Source organism: Marmota flaviventris, chromosome 13, assembly GCF_047511675.1.
Source record: "Marmota flaviventris isolate mMarFla1 chromosome 13, mMarFla1.hap1, whole genome shotgun sequence".
NCBI classification, from domain to species: Eukaryota; Metazoa; Chordata; class Mammalia; order Rodentia; family Sciuridae; genus Marmota; species Marmota flaviventris.
Window position 1 is genome coordinate 96,999,031 of NC_092510.1, and position 19,640 is coordinate 97,018,670.

At 43.3% G+C, this 19,640-nt stretch overlaps 1 protein-coding gene across 1 annotated transcript in view; it reads left to right on the forward strand.

The window, feature by feature from the left end:
• The first annotated feature begins 1,312 nt into the window (after positions 1–1,312).
• Stxbp1 (syntaxin binding protein 1) overlaps positions 1,313–19,640 on the forward strand; it is a 65,670-nt gene continuing 47,342 nt past the window's right edge. The window contains exon 1 of the mRNA XM_027943942.3: positions 1,313–1,488. Coding sequence (XP_027799743.1) covers positions 1,452–1,488 — 37 coding nt within the window. The 5' untranslated portion in view covers positions 1,313–1,451. The remainder of the gene's footprint in view (positions 1,489–19,640) is intronic.

The window sequence follows — 19,640 nt, forward strand, 5'->3', positions numbered from 1 at the left end:
ATTTTACTACTACTAGCTTTTCTGTCCTTTGTGATGTTTAATTGATTAAACTTGGTTTTTATTTGAAGTCAGAAGTGAGCCAAGTTCCTTTTCTTTCCTTCAGTGCCAGGGATCAAACTCTGAGCTTTGTGCATGCTCTCTAGGCAAGCACTCTAGCACTGGGTTACACCCCCAATCCTTGTCTGTACTTCAAACGCAATATTTCCCATCAACAAAGAAAGTCCAGTAAAAACTGACCTAGGACCCATTTTGGTAAATGTGGACTCCAGGGAGGAGATACTAAGTCCAGAGTTGATCCCATAGCACATCCCTAACAGATTTGGGACTTAGAAACTTCTAGACTCCAGACTAAGATCAGAATCTACCTGTTGTTGTGCATGGTTGTAGGTCTAGTGCCCAGAATAGCAGTTTACACACATTAAGGAGAGAACTATAAATATTTGTTAATGGATGATACACAATCTGACATGAAGTCATAATGCTGCTTCCAGTATCTGAGCTTGGTTTTTTTTTTTTCATCTGAAAGTGGAGATTAAAAACAATGCCTAGTCGGGCATAAAGGCACACACCTGTAATCTAAGCAGTTCAGGAGGCTGAGGCAGGAGGATCCAAAGTTCCAGGACAGCCTCAGCAATTTAGTGAGACTGTGTCTCTAAACCAATAAACCAATACTGGGGATGTAGCTCAGTGGTAAAGTGCTCCTGGATTCAATTTTCAGTACCAATAATAATAATAATAATGTTATAAAATAATAAAAAAAATAATTTTTTATTTATTATTTTTCTTAGTATTATTTTCTTTATCCAGCTGGCACATGTCAACAAAGACTCCACACTTTTTTCCCCCTTAGTTTAGGAAAGAGAGGGAGAGAGAGGGCACCCACGTACCCAAGGTTATGTCGTGTCTGGACAGCGTACTATAATAATAGGTCTTATCTCCGAATTCCTTCTGTGGGCAGGGGGAAAACGATGACTCTCAAAAGGAGTAAAGACAGAACCATAACGGGATTTTTAAAATATACCTGTGTCCAGATTTCGAGCCCAGAGGTTGTAGAGGAGACTTTAGGACCCGGCACTCGACGCGCGCGGCACGTGAGGTGAGGGGGGAGGTCGCGCCTCCCGCACCAGCCAGGGGCTGCCTCTCGCCCAGCCGCATCCCGGAGGGCGGGGCCAAGCGCCCGGGTCGCAGTGCGATTGGCGGAGGCGCGCGGGTGACGCTATCGGCTGGCGCAAGGCCCCGCCCTAATTGGCCCCGCCCCCCGCGCGCTCCGGAGGCTCGGCAGCCTCGCTCTGGCTCGCGCCGCGCCCCCGCGCCGAGTCCGCGCGTCAGTCGGTCCCGAGCGCGGCAGCGGGGCGGCGGGCTGCAGCCTTCCGAGCGCGCCGTTCTAGGAGACCGCGGTGTCTGCGGGCGTCGCGTAAGGAGGCTTGAAGCCCAGAGAATCGCGCAGCGCCATGGCCCCCATTGGTCTCAAAGCTGTGGTCGGAGAGAGTAAGTGGAGTCGGGGTCCTTCCCGCAGGCGGGGGTTGCGGCTGCCTGGAGGAGCCCCGCGGTACCTGACCGCAGCGCCCTGGCCTTCGCGCCTGGACGCTGGCCCACCCCTCTGGGGGCTCCAGGCCCGCAGGGTCCCGTTATTTTGGTGCCGCCCTCCCGGGAGGGAAGTCCTTCCCGGCCTCCTGCGGCCCGGCCCCGCTCTCCCCTTCCCGCTTGTGGTCCCTGTTCCTGCCGCTCCCCTCTGCACCCCAGCTCCTTCTCCTTTATCGCCATCCCCCTTCACCTGCGCCACTCACTCCATCCCTCACCTCTCCTCTCCCCCACTTCTTTCCCCTTCACCCACACCTCTCCTTCATCAACATCCCGCTGTCCTTTTTACCTCTATCCCCTCGCCCCCATTTCTCCATCTCTCTTCCCCCCTCGTCCCATCCTCCATTCCCGCTTCACCCCCGGACCCATCCCTGCCCCTTCACTCCGCCTTTATCCCCTCCAGCCCATTGCCCTCCTCTGCAGCATCACCCCGGCACCCCGATTCTTCGTCACTCTCATTGCCTGTCCCCCATTCCCCCTCTCCCCTTCCTTGCCTTTATTCCTCGAGCTCCCCGATTCCGCTGCTTTTTCTGTCTCCCGTCCCTCTCTCTTTCCCACCCTCCCTCGAGAATCGTGACGAGAGAAATCCCGGCCTGTGTCCTCCTCTCCTCCCTCCCCCTCCCGGGAGCCGAGCCGCGGTCCCCGGCTGCGGAGACCCACCTGGGAGCGGCTCGGCGCGCGCGGCCCGGCCACTCCTGCCAGCTGGGGAGGAGACGCCTGTTTTCCAAAGGCTCTGCTCTGCTGGGCTGAGCCGCCTCACTCCTCCTCCCCATCTCCGGGCTTGGCTTCCAAGGGCGGGGTCTTGCCTGGGTCGCGAACCCTCTTCCATCACTCGGAAGAGAGGAGGGCTTCTGTGGACCGCGGGAGGATGGCCCTACCCAGCGCCGCAGTCTGCAGTCTCCCTCTTTGCAGGACTCAGCCTGGCTCGGCTGACCGTCTTAGGCAGCTCAGACATTGCTGCAGGGAGGAAATGGTTGTTTATGGGTTTGGATGAAAGGCCCAGCATGAATGGATTTAAAAAAATGGGTGGTGGTGAGCGTCGGCTGCAGCGGAGTGAGGGCTGATGGGGAATATTTGGAAAACGGCGTTCTCTGTGCTAAATAAGATCAGTGATTATGTGTAGAAAAATAGCGCCTCTTCCATATTTTGGCGTTTCTTTATGACAAAAAAACGTGTGAGGACTGCTGTAGCTTTTGCTTACTCTTGAGTTAAGGGAAAATTAAAACTGGGCTTTTCTCTGTAGGAGAGGATAAAAAAGGAAAAAAATAAAAATGGTGGAAATTTACAGTTTCCTTTCCAGTGATTCTCTCCTATTACGGCGCTCGCAGTCTTGCTCCGTGTCTGCTCTCCAGTGCTTTCGCTGTTGTTCTTTTGGAGCTTCATAATTGTTTTTCCCTTTCCTTATTCTTTTCATCAGAATATGGGAAATATTCCTATTGAGGAGTCTTGTTGAATGACCTTACCTGACCTATTATATCAGAAGAATATTGTTATAAAAACTGAACTCCAAATGAACATTTGTTAAAAGATGCTTACAGTAACACCCGAATTATCCAGGCTGTTTTCTGAGGAGAATCAGTGTTTAAGACTGGAAGAATCCACAGGGATCCCCTTATATCAACATCCTTATTTTACCCAAGGGAAAGAAATGGAGATTTGCAGCAGTTAATGACTTACTAAAGTCAGTGTTAATTAATTTTTTAAAACCTGGTGTCCATTTCTTTGCAACCTTAGTTAAAAAAAAAAAAACTTTATTATTCTATACATACCATTTCCTTCCAATATCCTTTTAAAGCGTTAAAAAGTAGGGATGACTGGAATATTACATGCTACATTGTTTCAAATGTTATTTGAATACTTCACTTAGAAGATAAAATTCCTAACTGTTGTAGAAATCAAGTTTGTGCATCCTTTTGTTAGGACCCTTGTTTTTCCAGGTGGCTCCCTAGTTCCCCTCCCTTGTTTTCTGTAGAAGCAAGCATAAAGGTAAATAAAAGCAAAATGAATCAATATGCAATATGCCTAAAATTTATTACTGAAATAAAGCAAAATCACAGTGTAAAAAATGAAAGGAAACCCGTTTTACCTAAAGCGGTGAATGTGGGATTCTATTGCTGTAATGATTGAGTTAGGCATATATTCTAGAAAAATATGTTATTGCAATCTTTTGTCACTGATACAGGTTAATTCTGTCTCCTAATTTGAAGATGGGTTTTTTAGCTTTGCCTTTTTCTCTAAAAAAATAAAGTAAAATAAAGGTGTTTTCTAACCTCTGTGTGCCAGTTTAGATGTCACCTCCACACCCTGGTCTTCCCAATCTAAACTAACATCCTTAATCACTATTTATCTTTTTCTTTTCTTTTTTGCTATTTGGGGTTTGAACCCAGAGCCTTGTGCTTGCTAAGCAAGCACCCTACCTTTGGACTACCTCTCTAACCCTATTTATGACATTTTTTCCATGATAAATTAAAATGTTTATTTATTTTCATAGCAATTGAAATGATCTTGTTCTTTTTTTTTTTTTTGGTGATGGGGAACAGTGGCAGAGAGGGTGATTGTTTCATACACTTGAATGTTACTTCTGCCAGAGCAGGGTCTTTATTTTATGTGTTTGGGTGCCAAGAACAGCAGCATACTGGGGAGTTAATATTTGTTGAATGAATGTTACTTAGAATATGAAGGAAAGCAAAATAAATATATTTTTTGCAATGCTGGCAATTGAACTCAGGGCTGGGTGCACAGTAGGCTCATGCTGTATAACTGAGCCACTTTTCTAGTTCCCTGTTGTCCCTTCTGGGTTGAGCTTTATTGAGTAGCCAGTAACTACAGCTACAAAAAAAAAAAAAAAAAAAAAAGTGGAGGAGATGCCAGGTGCGGTGGTAATTCCAACTACTGAGGAGGCTGAGGCAGGAGAATCACAAGTTACTAACCTCAGTAACTTGGTGAGGCCCTAAGCAACTTAGACCTTGTCTCAAAATAAAAATGGTTGGGGTTATAGCTCAGTGATAGCTGAGGAGATAGGTTGCCTTTACTTTAGTTATTCATTCAACAGACATTTATTCAGAGCTTACAAAGAGCCGTGGAGGCGCCTGGGCTAGCTCAGTGGCAGAGCACTTACCTCGCGTGTATAAGGCACTGGGTTCAATCCTTAGCACCACATAAAAATAAACAAATAAAATGGAGGCATTCTGTCCATCTACAACTTAAAAAAAAAAAAAAAGAACCATGGGGTTATAAAGCCAAGTAAAACATGGGACCACTCTTATGTTGTTCTGGGAAGTTTTTCCTGTTACTTTCCTAACACAGTTTCTTGTTGTTCTTGTTGTTTGTACTGGAGATTGATCTCTGGGACCCTCTCAATTGAGCTATATTCCCAGCCCTTTTTACTTTATTTTGAGACAGGGTCTCACTAAGTGGCTGATGTTGGCCTTGAACTTATGATCTTCCTGCCTCCACCTTCTGGGTAGCTGGATTACAGGCTTGCACACCACTGCACCTAACTCCCAACACACTTAGGTGTGCTCACTATGGTATACTTATGGTCTTGCCCATCTAGATTATGAGAGAGAGAGAGAGAGAGATATGCTGTGCTAGGGATTGAGCCCAGGGCCTAATGCATGTTAGGCAAGTACTTTACCACTGTGCTATATCCGTAGCCTGATTCTACTCAATTTTTTACTTTTTTATTCTAGTTTTTTTTCCCTCCATAAAGTTTTTTCCCTCTGCTTTGCAAAGAGATTGTAAGAAAAAGGAGAATTCCACTTTTTTGGTGGCATCTATGTATGTTAATATATGATATTTCATGTAAATCCATGTTGTAGTCTAGAGTTCTCACCTATCCGCTGAAGTTTTGTGTTACAAAGACTCAAGCATTCTCATATGTACTATATTTCTTGTTATTTCCTACCTGTTACCAATTTCTTCACATGTACTTTTTTTTGTGTGTGTGATACTGGGGACTAAACCCAGGGGTATTTTACATCTCCAGTTCTTTTTATTTTTTATTTTGATTCAGGGTCTCCCCAAGTTGCTGATGCTAACTTCAAACTTGCAATCCTTCTGCTAGAATGACAGGCTTTCATCATCACATCTGGCAAAATTCATCCTTTTAAGTGAATAGTTTTTTCAAATTTCAGCTGTCACACCCAATCTTGTGGCCACCACCAAAATCAGAATAAAGAACAGCACCCCACCCCCTCCAGATTCCCTCCTGGTATCTGTTTACTGTCAGTCTTTCCTGCCAGCCCCTGGCAACCATTGAACTGCTTCTGTCTCTATATTTTTGCTTTTTCCAGAAGCCGGGTCAGTGGAATCATATGGTATGTAGCTTTTAAAAGATGACTCCTTTTGCTTAGCACGCTGCATTTGGGATGCATTCACGTCTGCATCTCTGCCATCTGTTTTTGTTGCTGACTACTGTCCTGTGGTAGGGTCACTGCAGTTTGCTTATCCATCCTCTAGCTGAAGGACATCTGAGTTATTTCCAGTTATGGGCAGTTAGGAATAAAGCATAAAACATTCAGACACAGACTTTTATGTGAACATATCATATTGCTATAAAAATTCCTGGGATTAATGGGTCATATGATAAGTTATGTTTAACTTTATATAAAAATGCCAGTTTTTATATATTTTTTTGGTACTGGGGATTGAACCCAGGAGCACTCTACTACTGGGCTATATCTCAGCCTTTTTTATTTTTTGAGACAGGGTCTTTCTAGGTTGCAGAGATTGTCCTTGAACTTGCACCCCTCCTGCCTCAGTCTCCTAAGTTGCTGGGATTTGAGAAATGTCTTTCTTTACCTGGCCTTGTTACCGAACTTTGAGAAGGCTTCAAATATTTATCAGAAATGGAATTTTAAAATATTTCATACAGTCTGTAGCTTGTCTTTTCATTCTCAATATTTTTTTCAAAGCAGAAGTTCTTAATTTTGGTGAAGTACAGTTTATCACCTTTTTTATCTTTGTTTTTGATATCCTATCTGAAAAAACTCTCTAACCCAAATTCACAAAAATTTTCCCATTTCTTCTAGAAGTTATATGTTTTTAGGTTACGCATTTAGTTTTTGACTCATTTTGAGCTAATTTTTGCATATTATGTGAGATATGATCAAGGATTCTTTTCCTTTGTGTTAGAGTGTCTAGTTGTTCTAACACCATTTATAATAAAGACTATTTTTTATTATATGAGTTGTCTTTTTTTTTTTTTTTTTTTTGGTATGGGAGATTGAACTCAGGGATGCTTTACCACTGAGATAAGTTCCCAGCCCTTTTTATTTTTAAGACATAGGTCTTATTAAATTGCTTAGGGGTTCAGTAATTTGCTGAGGCTGGCCTTGAACTTGTCACCCATATCCAGCTACATTGAGTTGCCTTCATATCAGCTGACCATATGTCAGTAGGTCTATTTCTGGACTCTGTACTGATTCATTGATTTGTACATATGCCTTCACTCACATCCAATCTGTCTTAATTATTTAGGTTTAATATTAAACCTAAATAGAAATTAAATATTGTGATTCCTCAACATTATTCTTTTCATAATTATTTTGGTTCATTTGCTTATCTATATTAATTTAAGAATCAGCTTGTGGGCTGGGGTGGTAGCTCAGTGGAAGAGCACTTGCCTAGCATGTGTGAGGCACTGAGTTCAATTCATAGCACCACATACAAATAAACAAAATAAAGGTCCGTCAACAACTAAAAATTATTAAAAAAAAAAAAAAGAATCAGCTTGTTGATATCTATTAAAAATCCTTCTGGAATTTTAATATTTTATTTTATAGGTACTAGGGATTAAACCTAGGGACACTTTAGTATTGAGCCACATCCTCACCACACTCCCTTTTTTAAAATTTTGAGACAGGGTCTCACTAAGTTGCTTAGGGCCTCGATTGCTAAGTTGCTGAGGCTCGCTTGAACTTGTGATCCTCCTGCCTTAGGCTTCTGAATCACTGGGATTATAGGTGTTTACGACTATACACGGCTTATTTTTAATATTTTAGTTTCTTTGCTGTATTGCAGTGTAAATACCATAATTCTTAGCTTCATAAATAAGGGAACAACTCTATGATAAAGAGAATTTCACAGTTTGTTCAAATCTCAGTTTACAAGTTCAATTTATATGAATGAACTGTATTTTTTTTTTTTTGTACCAGGGATTGAACTCAGGGGCACTCAACCACTAAGCCACATCCCCAGCCCTACTTTTTGTATTTTATTTAGAGGCAGGGTCTCACTGAGTTGCTTAGTGCCTTGCTTTTTGCTGAGGCTGGCTTTGAACTCAAGGTCCTCCTGTCTTAGCCTCCAGAGCCGCTGGGATTGCAGGCTGTACCACCGTGCCTGCTGAATAAACTGTATTCTATTTTTTTAATATTTATTTTCTAGTTTTAGGTGGGCACAATATCTTTATTTTATATTTATGTAGTGCTGAGGATCGAACCCAGTGCCTAATGCATGCTAGGTGAGCACTCTACCACTAAGCCACAACCCTAGCCCTAAGCTGTATTCTTTATTAAATTTTTTTATAGTTGTAGACAGACAGCATGCCTTTATTTTTTATTTGTTTATTTTCTTATGTGGTACTAAGGATCAAACCCAGCGCCTCAAACGTGCAAGTGCTCTGCCACTGAGCTACAGTCCCAGCCCTTAACTGTATTCTTATATATTAACAATGAATAATTAGAAGGTGATATTTAAAATAGTACCATTTACAGAGTTGAGATATAGCCCAGTGGTAGAGCACTTGCTTAGCATGTGCAAGGCCTTGGGTTTGATCCCCAGCAACGGGGGTGGGGTGGGGTGGGGGGGAGTATCATCTGCAATAGAACCAAAACAAACAAATGAACATCCTTAGATATAAATCTAATAATATGTTTCAGACCTGTATGTTGAAAACTAAAAACCCTGATAAAAGAGGTAAAAGAAGCATAAATAATTGAGAAATAGGCCATCATGGATTAAAAGAATGTTACATCTATTTTTACTTTATTTCTTCTTTATCTAATTCTTTTGTGATGCTGAGGGTTGAACCCACAGCTACATCCCTAGCCCTCATTAAGAATTTTAAATATCACCTTTGCCTGTACCTATTCTACCTTCCTATAGTTCCTAGGAAAATTATTATTTTTCCCCTCCAAAACCACACCTAGGATAGTTTTCTAAGATAAGTGAATAGTATTATATTCCTGAGTTTCTTTTTAAAAATTTACCTTGTTTCGTGTGTGATAACATGGACTTTGGAATCAGAAAGATATCACTTATTTGTATCATTTTGGGCAAGTTAACTGAAGTCACTCATTTGTAAAATTAAGATAATTGTGTTTAGTTTGCAAGACTCTTGTGAACATTAAAGACAATGTATATAAATTTTTAGTATACACAGTAGGGTTTTTGTTTTTGTTTTTTTTTAATTTGATATCAAGGATTGAACCCAGGGGCATTTAACCACTGAGCCACATCTCCACCACTCCCTCCACCTTCAACACCTTTCTTTCTTTCTTTTCTTTCCTTTCTTATTTATTTTTATGTGGTGCTGAGGATTGAACCCAGTGCCTTATACATGCTGGGCAAGCGCTCTACTACTGAGCCATAACCCTAGCCCTCTCCAGCCTTTTTTATATTTTATTTAGAGACAGGGTCTTGCTAAGTTGCTGAGGCTGGCTTTGAACTTGCATCGTCCTGCCTCCACCTCCCGATTTGCTCCTGCCAGTAGGTGTTTATTTAAAATGGGTCCTTTCTCCCTGTGTTATTATAAACATTAAACCAGCTAACATATCCACAGCTCTTATGCAATGTTTGGCATATGTTGAACACTATTGTAAATATTAATTATTAAAATCATTGTAACAATTGAGTGTAACCTTGAGGAATCACCCTGAACTCTTTGGACCTCTGTCTCCTCTCCTCAATGTAAAATAAGGCTGATGATCATTTATCATGGGATTGTTGTGAGCATTAAATGCACTGCCCTGGGCACCTGTGATTGGCAGATTTAATTTTATTGTTACAGTTTCATTTTAAGCAAACCAGTAGTTTGTAGATTCAGATTTGAAGTTCAGACCAATTGATCATAATCTTTAGCTCAGCTAATATTGACACCACCTTGTAGAGGGCCTGAATTGGCTTGGAAGTGAAGTGGAAAGTGGGAAGGGTGGATGAACAGGAGGGGAGAACCTAACTGCACAGGAACAGTTCTGTTAATTTGGTTGGCAGCAGTTCTTTAGCTCAGGAGCCACTTGTTTTGAATGTCTCCTTGTGCTCTGGGCATTGGTGCCTTCCTCCCTCCAGTGTTTGCAGAGGGAATCCAGGGGCCTAGCAAAGAGCTCAGCCTTTTGGAGCCAGGGAACCCTGGGTTTGAATTGTAGCCTTACCACTAATAACGTATTCTAAGTGACTTAATCTCTGCGCCTCAGTTTCTTCATTGATAAAGTAGGGATAATTAGGTCCACTTAGGACCTAAGCATTAGGAATGATGTCTTAAGGGAACGGTGCCTGCTGCGGAGCTCCTGGTGTGCCCCGGCAGGAGCCAGAGGTGCAGCCTATGTTTGTGCTCTTGCTTGCTTTCCTTATCTTTCTATCCTGGAGATTGAATCCAGGGCTGCTCTATCATTAAGCTACATACCCAGGCCTTTTTATTTTTTATTCTGAGTCAGGGTTTTTTTTTAAAGTGCCCAGACTAGCCTTGAACTTGCAATCCTCTTGCCTCAGTCTCCCAAATTGCTGGGATTACAGGCATGAGCCACCTCTCCCAGCTGTTTTTTTTTTTCCCTTTTTTGTTAATATTAACTTTTAGGTGTATACAGTATCCTTATTTTACATTTATGTGGTGCTGAGAATCGAACCCAGTGCCTTGTGCATGCTAGGTGAGCTCTGTACCACTGAGCCACAACCCCAGCCCTGTTTTTTTTCTTAATACATATTTTTTAAAAACTTGTTTCTCAAAGTTATAAAAGTAGAGCTCATTGTAAATTAAAAGTCGTACAATCGAGCATTATAGAGGTGTGGACAGTGACTAATGTCCCCTAATGTCCACTGCTGTTTCCCTCTGCCTTTCTTGCTTCCTCCCAGCCCTGGTGTAGGAGCTCTTGTTCCTGTTCTGGGGTGGCAGCTCCCAGAATGGCCTCTGGTACTTACACACCTGTGTAATCCCTTCCCACGAAGTGATGATATGTCACTTCTAAACCAGGCTGTAAAGACACAGCCATTCTTGCGCATCTTTGCCACTTTGCTTGCTCTGAGGAGTGGGTGCCTCCTGTGAGCAGCCTGTGGCAGTTCATGTGGCAAGGAATTGAGGTCAGCAAGACAACAGGCTCCAACAATAGGAGTGAGCCTGGAAATGGATTCTTCAGCCCTCTTGAGATACCTGCAACTGGTGGATAACTGGACAGCGGTGACCTCACTTGAGACCCTGAGCAGGATCACCCAGTCACGCTGCTTAGGACTCCTGGCCCTCAGAATCTTTGGTCTTGGGAGAATTTGTTATATAGCAATAGATAACTAACATGTCCTTCGTCTATTTTTCTATTTGGTGGGTTTGGGTTTTTTTTATATTTTATTAGTTGTTGATGGACCTTTATTTATTTATATGTGGTGCTGAGAATCGAACCAGTGCCTCACACATGGTAGGCAAGCGCTCTACACTGAGCCACAACCCCAGCCCCTCTATTTGGTGTTTTTAAAAAATGGATTCAAAGACCTTAACAGGTAGATAGGTAGGAAGGTGGGTCTTAGTTTTAGGTAGATTATTTTAATTTTTTTAGAGATACTGGGGATTGATCTCAGGGGTGCTCTCATCCCTGAGCCACATGTCTAGCCCTTTCTATTTTTAATTTTGAGACAGGGTCTTGCTAAGTTGCCTAGGCTGGCCTCCAACTTGTGATCTCCTGTTTCAACTTCCCCAGACACAGGGATTGCTGGCGTGCACCACCACGCCAGTGGCCTATTGGTATGCGTTGCATATATTTTTCAAGTTTGTCTTTAAATTTGGTTTTTGTTGTTTTTACTGAGTAGAAGTAGTTGTGTCTGTCAGCCTTTCCCTTAATGTTTTCTAATGATGTTTGGAAAGCTCTCACCCAGGAATATAAGAAGTGTCAATGTTATCTTGTTACCTTTATCATTTTGTTTGATTCCTGTGGAATTTATTCTGTGAGAAGTATAGAAATAAACTTATTTTTCCCACTAAAATCAGCCAGTTATCTAAATATCATATGGTGGCTTTTCTTCCTTTGCTCATTGATTTAAAATGACACCTTTATCATAGGAAATGGAAACTTTCTCCTAGAATTTCCTAACTTCTTTACTATGCTGAATTGTCACTTGTCATTATCTAATATTTTATAGGTACTGCTTTATTTGTTTATTTTCTTGTCCACCAGCTAATGTAAGCTCCATGAGGTCACAACCTTAGTTTTGGTCGCTGTTCTGTTCAGGTGTTTACTGTACTAGACCACCACTGGTACATAGTAGGCACTCAGTAAGTATTTGGAATGAACAACTGAATACACTTTCTTTCTCAAATCTTCTTCACATCTTCCACCCACCCCTACTGGGGTTTGAACCTGGGAGTGCTTTACCACTGAGCCACATCTCCAACCCTTTTTATTCTTTATGTTGAGATAAGGTCTTACTAAGTTCTTTAGAGCCTCACTAAGTGGCTGAGGCTAGCCTCAAACTTGTGCTCTTCCTGCCTTAGCTTCCCATGCTGCTGGGATTACAGGTGTGCACCACTGTACCCAGCTGGATGTCACTCTTGCAGTAGGATGACTAGTAGTCTAAATTGGAACAGAATTTCCCCCAGAGGTGGGTTAGGGCTCAAGTATCATCCCCGTGTCACATCAGATGTGACAGTGCATGCACATGCCCCTGGTCCAGCAAGAGCTGGAGTGTACACTGAAAGTTTTCCCAACACTTTCTGGGCACACAGCGCTTGAGACAAAAGGTGTTTGGCAGCTATTGAAGTAACTTTTATTCGGTGGTGGTTCTAAATTTTGTAGTCCTTTCTTGTAACTCAGCAGCCATAAATTTTGCACTGTAGTCCTGTGCTTGCTCTGGAAGTGCTTGGGGAATCCCCCCCTTGGACCTCCCCTTCATCGCCTCCTGTGCAGGGCATTGGTAACCTTAAGGGGAAGTGTCCAAGATTCCACTTTCATTTCAGCAAATGTGAGTTTTACTTTCTTTCTGTGCCTTTTTTTTTTTTTTAATTAGGGGGAAAATGATCCTTAAATAAGTGGGGAACATTATTGGACAGTGGGAAAAGTTTTGGATTTGAAGTCAGAACACCCAGGGACAGTTGGTTCTTACTTTTGGAGGCTGGGTGACCTGGTCTTGTTATCCACCTCTTTTTAAATTGGAAATTCTAGTCCAAGTATCACAGAATTATTTTAAGTCATATTCAAAACATTGCTTGGAAAACAATAAGGAGCCAACATAAGGGGTTATTATTGTACAGATGTAGTTACAGAGATCAGCTTCTCTGCTCAGGGTATTAAATAAATCATAGAAGAGTCAAGAAAAGGGATCACTTGCACTTTTGAAAGGAGTGTGTCTAATCATTAGACAGCCGCCGACTGCCCCCACTCTGGTGAATCTTTTTTTGTTGTTTGTAAGCTTAGCACGAAGCAGTGTGCTAAGATAGACACTGGTCTGCCTCACCCTGATGTACACCCCTGGGCTCTGTGGGTAGAGTAACTACCTACAGCTTAAATTGCTCAAATCACTCTTTTCTGTTTCTTGAATGCCACTGATATTTGGCTTTAAATAACAACTAATGAATTTGATTTAAGAGCTGACCTTGTAGTAAGTAAATGAGATATTAAGTATTTGCCAAACATACTAGAAAAAGCTCTTTTATTCTTGGGAAGAAAAAAATGTAGAGAAAGATGGAGAAAATTTTTAAAGAAATAAAAAAGAATTTTTAAAAACCCTTGGAGCCTAGCTGCTAAGGTACAGATTCGGAGAACTTTAGTACCATGGAGCATGGCTAGTTTCCACACCAGCAGGCCTTGGAGGGACCCTGGAACAGGGGCTTTCTTTCATTCAACCACAGTGTAGGTTTTATGGTAGGTCAGCAGACCTGGTCCAGATGGGCAGGGGTAACATGGTGGGAACCTGTCCTGGCTGCCTTGCCTTGATAGGGCACTACAGGTGATGTTGGGGTCTCTAGGAAGTTAGGGAGGCCTAGAGGGTGCGAAGTTCCTTCTGGCTGGGGTTGAGAAGGGAGCTGGCAGAGAGAAACTGGAAAGCTGCTTTTTTCCTTTTTTCTTTTTTTGGTACAAGGGATAGAACCCAGGAGCATTTAAACTGAGCCGCATCTGGCTCGGTCATTTTAAAAATATTTTATTTAGAGACAGGGTCTTGTTAAGTTGCTTAGGGACTCACTAAGTTGCTGAGGCTGGCTTTGAACTTGTGATCTTCCTGCCTCAGCGTCCTGAGCTACTGAGATTATAGGCCACTAGCCCTAGGATCTTTCATCTTTGGTCAGGAGCCAGGGGATCCACTGAGGGTATGAAGTCAGGGAGAGACGGGGTTAGAGTTCAGTTTAACAAGCTCCTTGGTTGTTGTGTGGAGATTGGACAGGAGGCAGTGAGCTAGGCAGTTGTGGGGGGTCCAGGCTGGGTTAATGGTGGCCAGGATGCTGACCTGTGTCAGGGACTGAGCACCAGCACACAGGACAGGGAGAAGGAGGTAGGCTGGAAGGAGTCTTAGGGTGTTGGAAGGTCATAGTGATTGGATGTGAAAGATGAGGGGAGGGGTGGGTATCGGGGAAGAATCCCAGTTTTCTGGCTCAGGCAGCCAATCTGAAGGTCATGCCATTCACTGGGGGATGAAGGGCAGGAAAAGAAACAGGACTGGAGGGAGATCAGCTTCTATAGGCCTCTGAACTGTCTGTGGGGAAATGCTAAGAGGGCTGGACAGAGGAGTCATCTGACCCTGAAGTGTGGGTAGGTCAGTCAAGGGGAGGGTGGAGAGTGAAGAGAAAAGAGAGTGATACTGACATTGACCGGATGGGCCCAGCAGGAGCAGCCAGCAGACTTGGGAATATGAGCAGGAAGGTGGATCTAACTGTGATTTGTGACTCACAGCCCCTCTGATTGACTCCGGGACCTTGGTCTTACAGAGTCTTCAGCTCAGGATGACTGAGCTTTCCAGGAGTTTTCCTTTCCTAGGATTGAACCCAAAGCCTTGTGTATACAGGCAAGTGTTCTACTAACTGAGCCACCTCCCCAGCCCACTTCCTTGTGTCTTATTAAAGTAACCCAAGGATGCTTTACCACTGAGCTACATCCCCAGCCCTTTTTATTTTTATTTAAAAAAAATTTTTTTTTGCACCAAAGGTTAAACCAGGGATGCTTAACCACTGAGCCATATCCCTAGCCCTTTTAAAAAATTTTTATTTTGAGACAAGTTCTTGCTAAGTTGCTTAGGGCCTCACTAAATTGCTGAGGCTGGTCTAAACTTGCAATCCTCCTGCCTCAGCCTCGCCACTCTCTGGGATTACAGGCATGTGCCACTATGCCTTGACTGCTCCTGATCATTTGGAGAAGAAAATGCAGAAATGTCATAGTTGGTCATAATGCAGAACTATGAGGATTTGGGTTTTATGCTGTGTTCAGATGGTATCAAATTGTGGAAACTTGGCTTTGGAAGGAATCTTATAAGCCTGCAGTCTGGACTCTCAGAGCAGGAAGACAAGCTGTGGCAAATTTTTTCCTTCTCTGTGACTCCCGGGGACAGACAGCATTATTCTCATGTTTCACACAAGCATAGGTTCACAAGGACAAGTTTAAGCCACAAGAAGAATTGCAATAGTGGGACACAAAGTCTGCTTTTACTGTGCTTAGATGCACCTAGGATTTTCTAGTTGATTCTAATCCAGCTGCAGATTTGATCCTCATGAACTTCTTTGAATGACAGTAGGAACAAAGCTGCTACAGTTTGGCAGCCCAGGAGGCAAGAAGGAAGAATTTGTAGGTTGGGAGTAACCTAGTGAAGCTAGGCTTGTTGACCTCTTTGCTCAGTTTCTTTTGAGCTTTGGTATGGTCCGGGCAGCACTCTGGTCTTGGATATATCCATGTTGCTGGTGCTAGTTGCTAAGGATTTGAGGAAGATAAAACATGGGAGTTGAATAAGAGGTTCTTTCCACACTGCGTGTTGGTTATGGATTTTAGCAATAGACTACCATGAGGCACAGCATTTTAAAATCACTCAGCCTGCAGACTCATCATGCTTGAGGAAGTTGTGCTGCTTCAGGATTTTCAGAGGAGGCAAGCAACCCTGTGGCTCTGTGTTTTCCAGTTAGCTTTCTCTTAAAAGAAAGAATCTTAGGATGGATTACCTACTGGAAAAGTTTTTGTGTTTGTTTTTGTACCAGAGATTGAATCCAGGGGTGCTTAATCACTGAGCCAAATCCCCAGCCTGTTTATTTTTTATTTTGAGACAGGGTCTCATTATGTTGCTTAGGGCCTTGCTAAGTTGCTGAGGCTGGCTTTGAACTTGTGATCCTCCTGCCTCAGCCTCCTGAGCTGCTGGGATTACAGGCAATGCCACCATGCCTGGCTGGGAAAGCATCTTAAATGACTTCCCTAATGATTTCCTCCCTTAGTTTTCTCTTTATAGAATTCCTATCCCTCAAATGCTGGACCTCATGGACTGGTCTTCTAATTTTTAGATCTTTTATCTATCTGAATTTTTGCTGTGTTTTATAATAGAGTTCCTCAACATTACTTTACTGTCTATCATTTTTCATTTCTGTTCTCATGGTCTTTAAAAATTCCCAGTAGTTTTTTTGTTTTGTTTTGTTTTTATGGGGTGTATCTGGAATTGAACTCGCGGACACTCGACCACTGAGCCACATCCCCAGCCCTATTTTGTATTTTATCTGGAGACAGGGCCTCACTGAGTTGTTTAGCACCTTGCTAAGTCAGTTACCACACATCTATTGTGGAAAACAAGACCACAGACTCAGAATCTAAAAATAAGACTTGATCATTTATAAGAATGCATTCCAGGAAGGAAGGTGGGGAGTGGCCACCAGCCTAAGGCGGAAGACCACCACACCCTAAGTTCCTAATGCTGCAGATGAGCCGCTCAGCAGCCCAGACCACTGAGAGAGGGAGAGAGAGGAAATTGTCTCTGAGCCCGCTAGGGATGACTGGGCAGCAAACAAAAGCCTGACCAAAGAGAGACAGAGGTTAAAAACAAATATCTGGGATACCCCAGATCCGGGAGTTTCATACTAGCTAGCTCCTCAGCTCACTCCGAAGCAGGGGATCAAATGGAGCTGGAGGCTGCTGCTTATGACTGGGCTCGTCATACCCTCCTGGACCCCAGTGTACTCCCTCAACAGGGCCATGGCCTTTAGCTCAGTGACACAGAGCAGAGAGCTGAATTCCCTGTCAGTCTCTGCCACCTATCTGTCCCCCAGCTGCGGGCAGGCAGCAAGTACTATCTGGGCACAGAGCCTTCGCCTATGTTCTGGCAGAATATTCAAACACACACAGATGCATGGGGAAGGGCGTCAAAGAACTGCCTCGCCTAGGTGATTTTAAGCAGAAGAGACAGAGGAAAATCTACATGGGAGATTTGTAAAACTTCTACAGGGAAAAAAGCATTGCAAAGGCTCAGGGGAAGAATTGACTCTGGAAGATGACCCCTAAGAGCAGACAGTCTGAGCACTCTCAAACAGAAGTCAGGAACCAAGAGCCCAAATGAGGAAATGTGCAGTGACAGAATGAGGCGGCGGTAGGCTTGCTGGGCCAAGGAGGTAGATCACAGGAAATAACAGTGCTGCAGAATCAAGAAACCCGTATCAAATCATAAGCAGCAGAATGGTTCTCTATCACGTCACCCGCCTGCACACTCAACGAGTGTCCACTCAGGCCTTTCTCTTTGTATCCTCAGCATTTTTCTAGCTCCACCTTCTTCCTGCTTGATCCTGGGACCAAACCCCAGCCCCAGCAGGATGTTTTCTTTTCCTGGTATCTTATTGTAACCAGTTCTGTGGATTTGGAAGAGGAAATAGCTCTCCTTAAACTGGATGTGTGTGTGTGTGTGTGTGTGTGTGTGTGTGTAGGGGACACTTCCTGCCTTCTGGAAGCTTCATTGAGTCTCTTATGTTATATTGACACCTATCGAATGGCTGTATTGAAGTTTCCAGAGGGGGCTTGAACTGTGGGCCTTGTCATGCTGCATGGGACTGAACATTTTCTAATAGCTCAGATCCATAGACCTAAAGCACTTTAAATGTTAGAGCAGAATAGGTTGGTTTGGTTAGAATCCTGGTCTTGAAAATAAGACGATTCCCATTACCACGGTCATGGACAAGTCTCTTATCTCTCTTGGGCTCAGTTTCCTTCCAACTAGATTGGGGTCTCTCAGCTGTGGCATTATTGATATTTGGGGCCTGATGAGCCTGTAGGATGTTTAGCAGCATCCTGGCCTCTGCCTATTAGATGCTGTAGGCATTTTCACTCCCTGTTAAAAACCAGCAGGCTTCCTCATCTGCTGGGTTTCTGGGATTACATGAAGCACTTCATTTTTTTCCTCCATCTTCAAAGTGCATTTTCCTTAACCCTTTGGTCCTTGGGAAACTTCATCCAAGATAATTTGGAGCTATTAGATGTGACATCTACCAATTTTAGACACCTGCCTTACCTTGGGTTCCTGCTACTCTCAAGATGCCTGTACACCAGATTCTGCAGCTCAGGAAGGAATTGCTGCAGCCCTAGAGCCTGCTCGAAGGAGTGTGGGCTGTTTGCCAAGAAACCTACAGGTTGTTAGGTGGGACCTCAGCAGATGCTGTCAGCTGCTGTTGGTAATATAAAGGGCAGTGTCTTTTTTTTTTTTTTTTCCTCATTTTTTTGGTACTGGGGTTTGAACCTAGAAGTGCTTTGCTACTGAACTAATCCCCAGCCTTTTTAAATTTTGAGACAGGGATTGGCTAAGTTGCTTAGGGTCTTGTTAAGTTGCCAGGCTGGCCTTGAACTTGTGATCCTCCTGCCTCACCCTCCTAAGCTGCTGGGATTACAGGTGTGTGCTACCAGGCCTGGCTGTTTTCCTTTGTGTGTGTGTGTGTGTGTGTGTGTGTGTGTGTGTGTACTGGGATTGAACCCAGAACCTCATGCATGCTATACACATCCTATTACTGAGCTACACCCCAGCCCCAGTAACAGCTCTCCTTTAGAACTAAGAGAGCAGACCGGTGCCTCTAAAGGATGTGAGGAATTCCTGTTTCCCATCTCCATTGTACCCAGTTTTAGATTTCCTTTTTACTAATCAAAGTTTCAAGGTTCATGAGGCTTTGCTTAGTGATTTTCTAGCTTCTTAACCTTTTTCTCAACCTTATGAAAAGGGAAAAGAAGATAAAAGATGAGGGTCTCCTTTGGAAGAGAGAGTGAGGTCATTTCTGTAACTCTACCCAGCATCTTTGTGGGTCTGAGGTTAGGATCTTTTTTCTCGGAAGTCAGGCATTTACCATCATGCACTCTTCTCATGTTGGCAGTGGCCCAATTTTTGGATGTCATAACCTTGAACATTTGAATCTTACGCAATCTCTGGGTGTGCTTCCCAGGGCAACGGAATCAAGCCATTGTGAACCATCTCTGTAGGTTTTAAAGCTTACGACGTTGTCCAGTCATCAGGCCCTCTCCTTTTCTCCCCACTCTTCACCATCCAAAAATCAAACTAAAGTTTCTCAGATTATAACTGGGCTAAGCAGTGTTCACTTAGCAGTTCCAGGATGGTACTCTGTTCTTGCCCTGTGGCTGACAATTTGTGGTCTCTATTTTGGTCTCTCTTACATTTGCAAAACATGATTTAGATACAAATAGTAAATTATAGTTTTAGATAACTGATATTTTATAGGGATAAGCCTGGGTACCTGTCTTAAGATGAATAGTTTCATATTAAGTGAAACTGCTTTTTATGTGATTTTTTTAAAAAAAACATTGGCTTTAATACCTTTACTTATTGTTTTTTATGCAGTGCTGAGGATCCAACCCAGTGCCTCACTCATGCCAGGCAACTGCTCTACCACTGAGCTACAGCCCCAAACCTGTTAT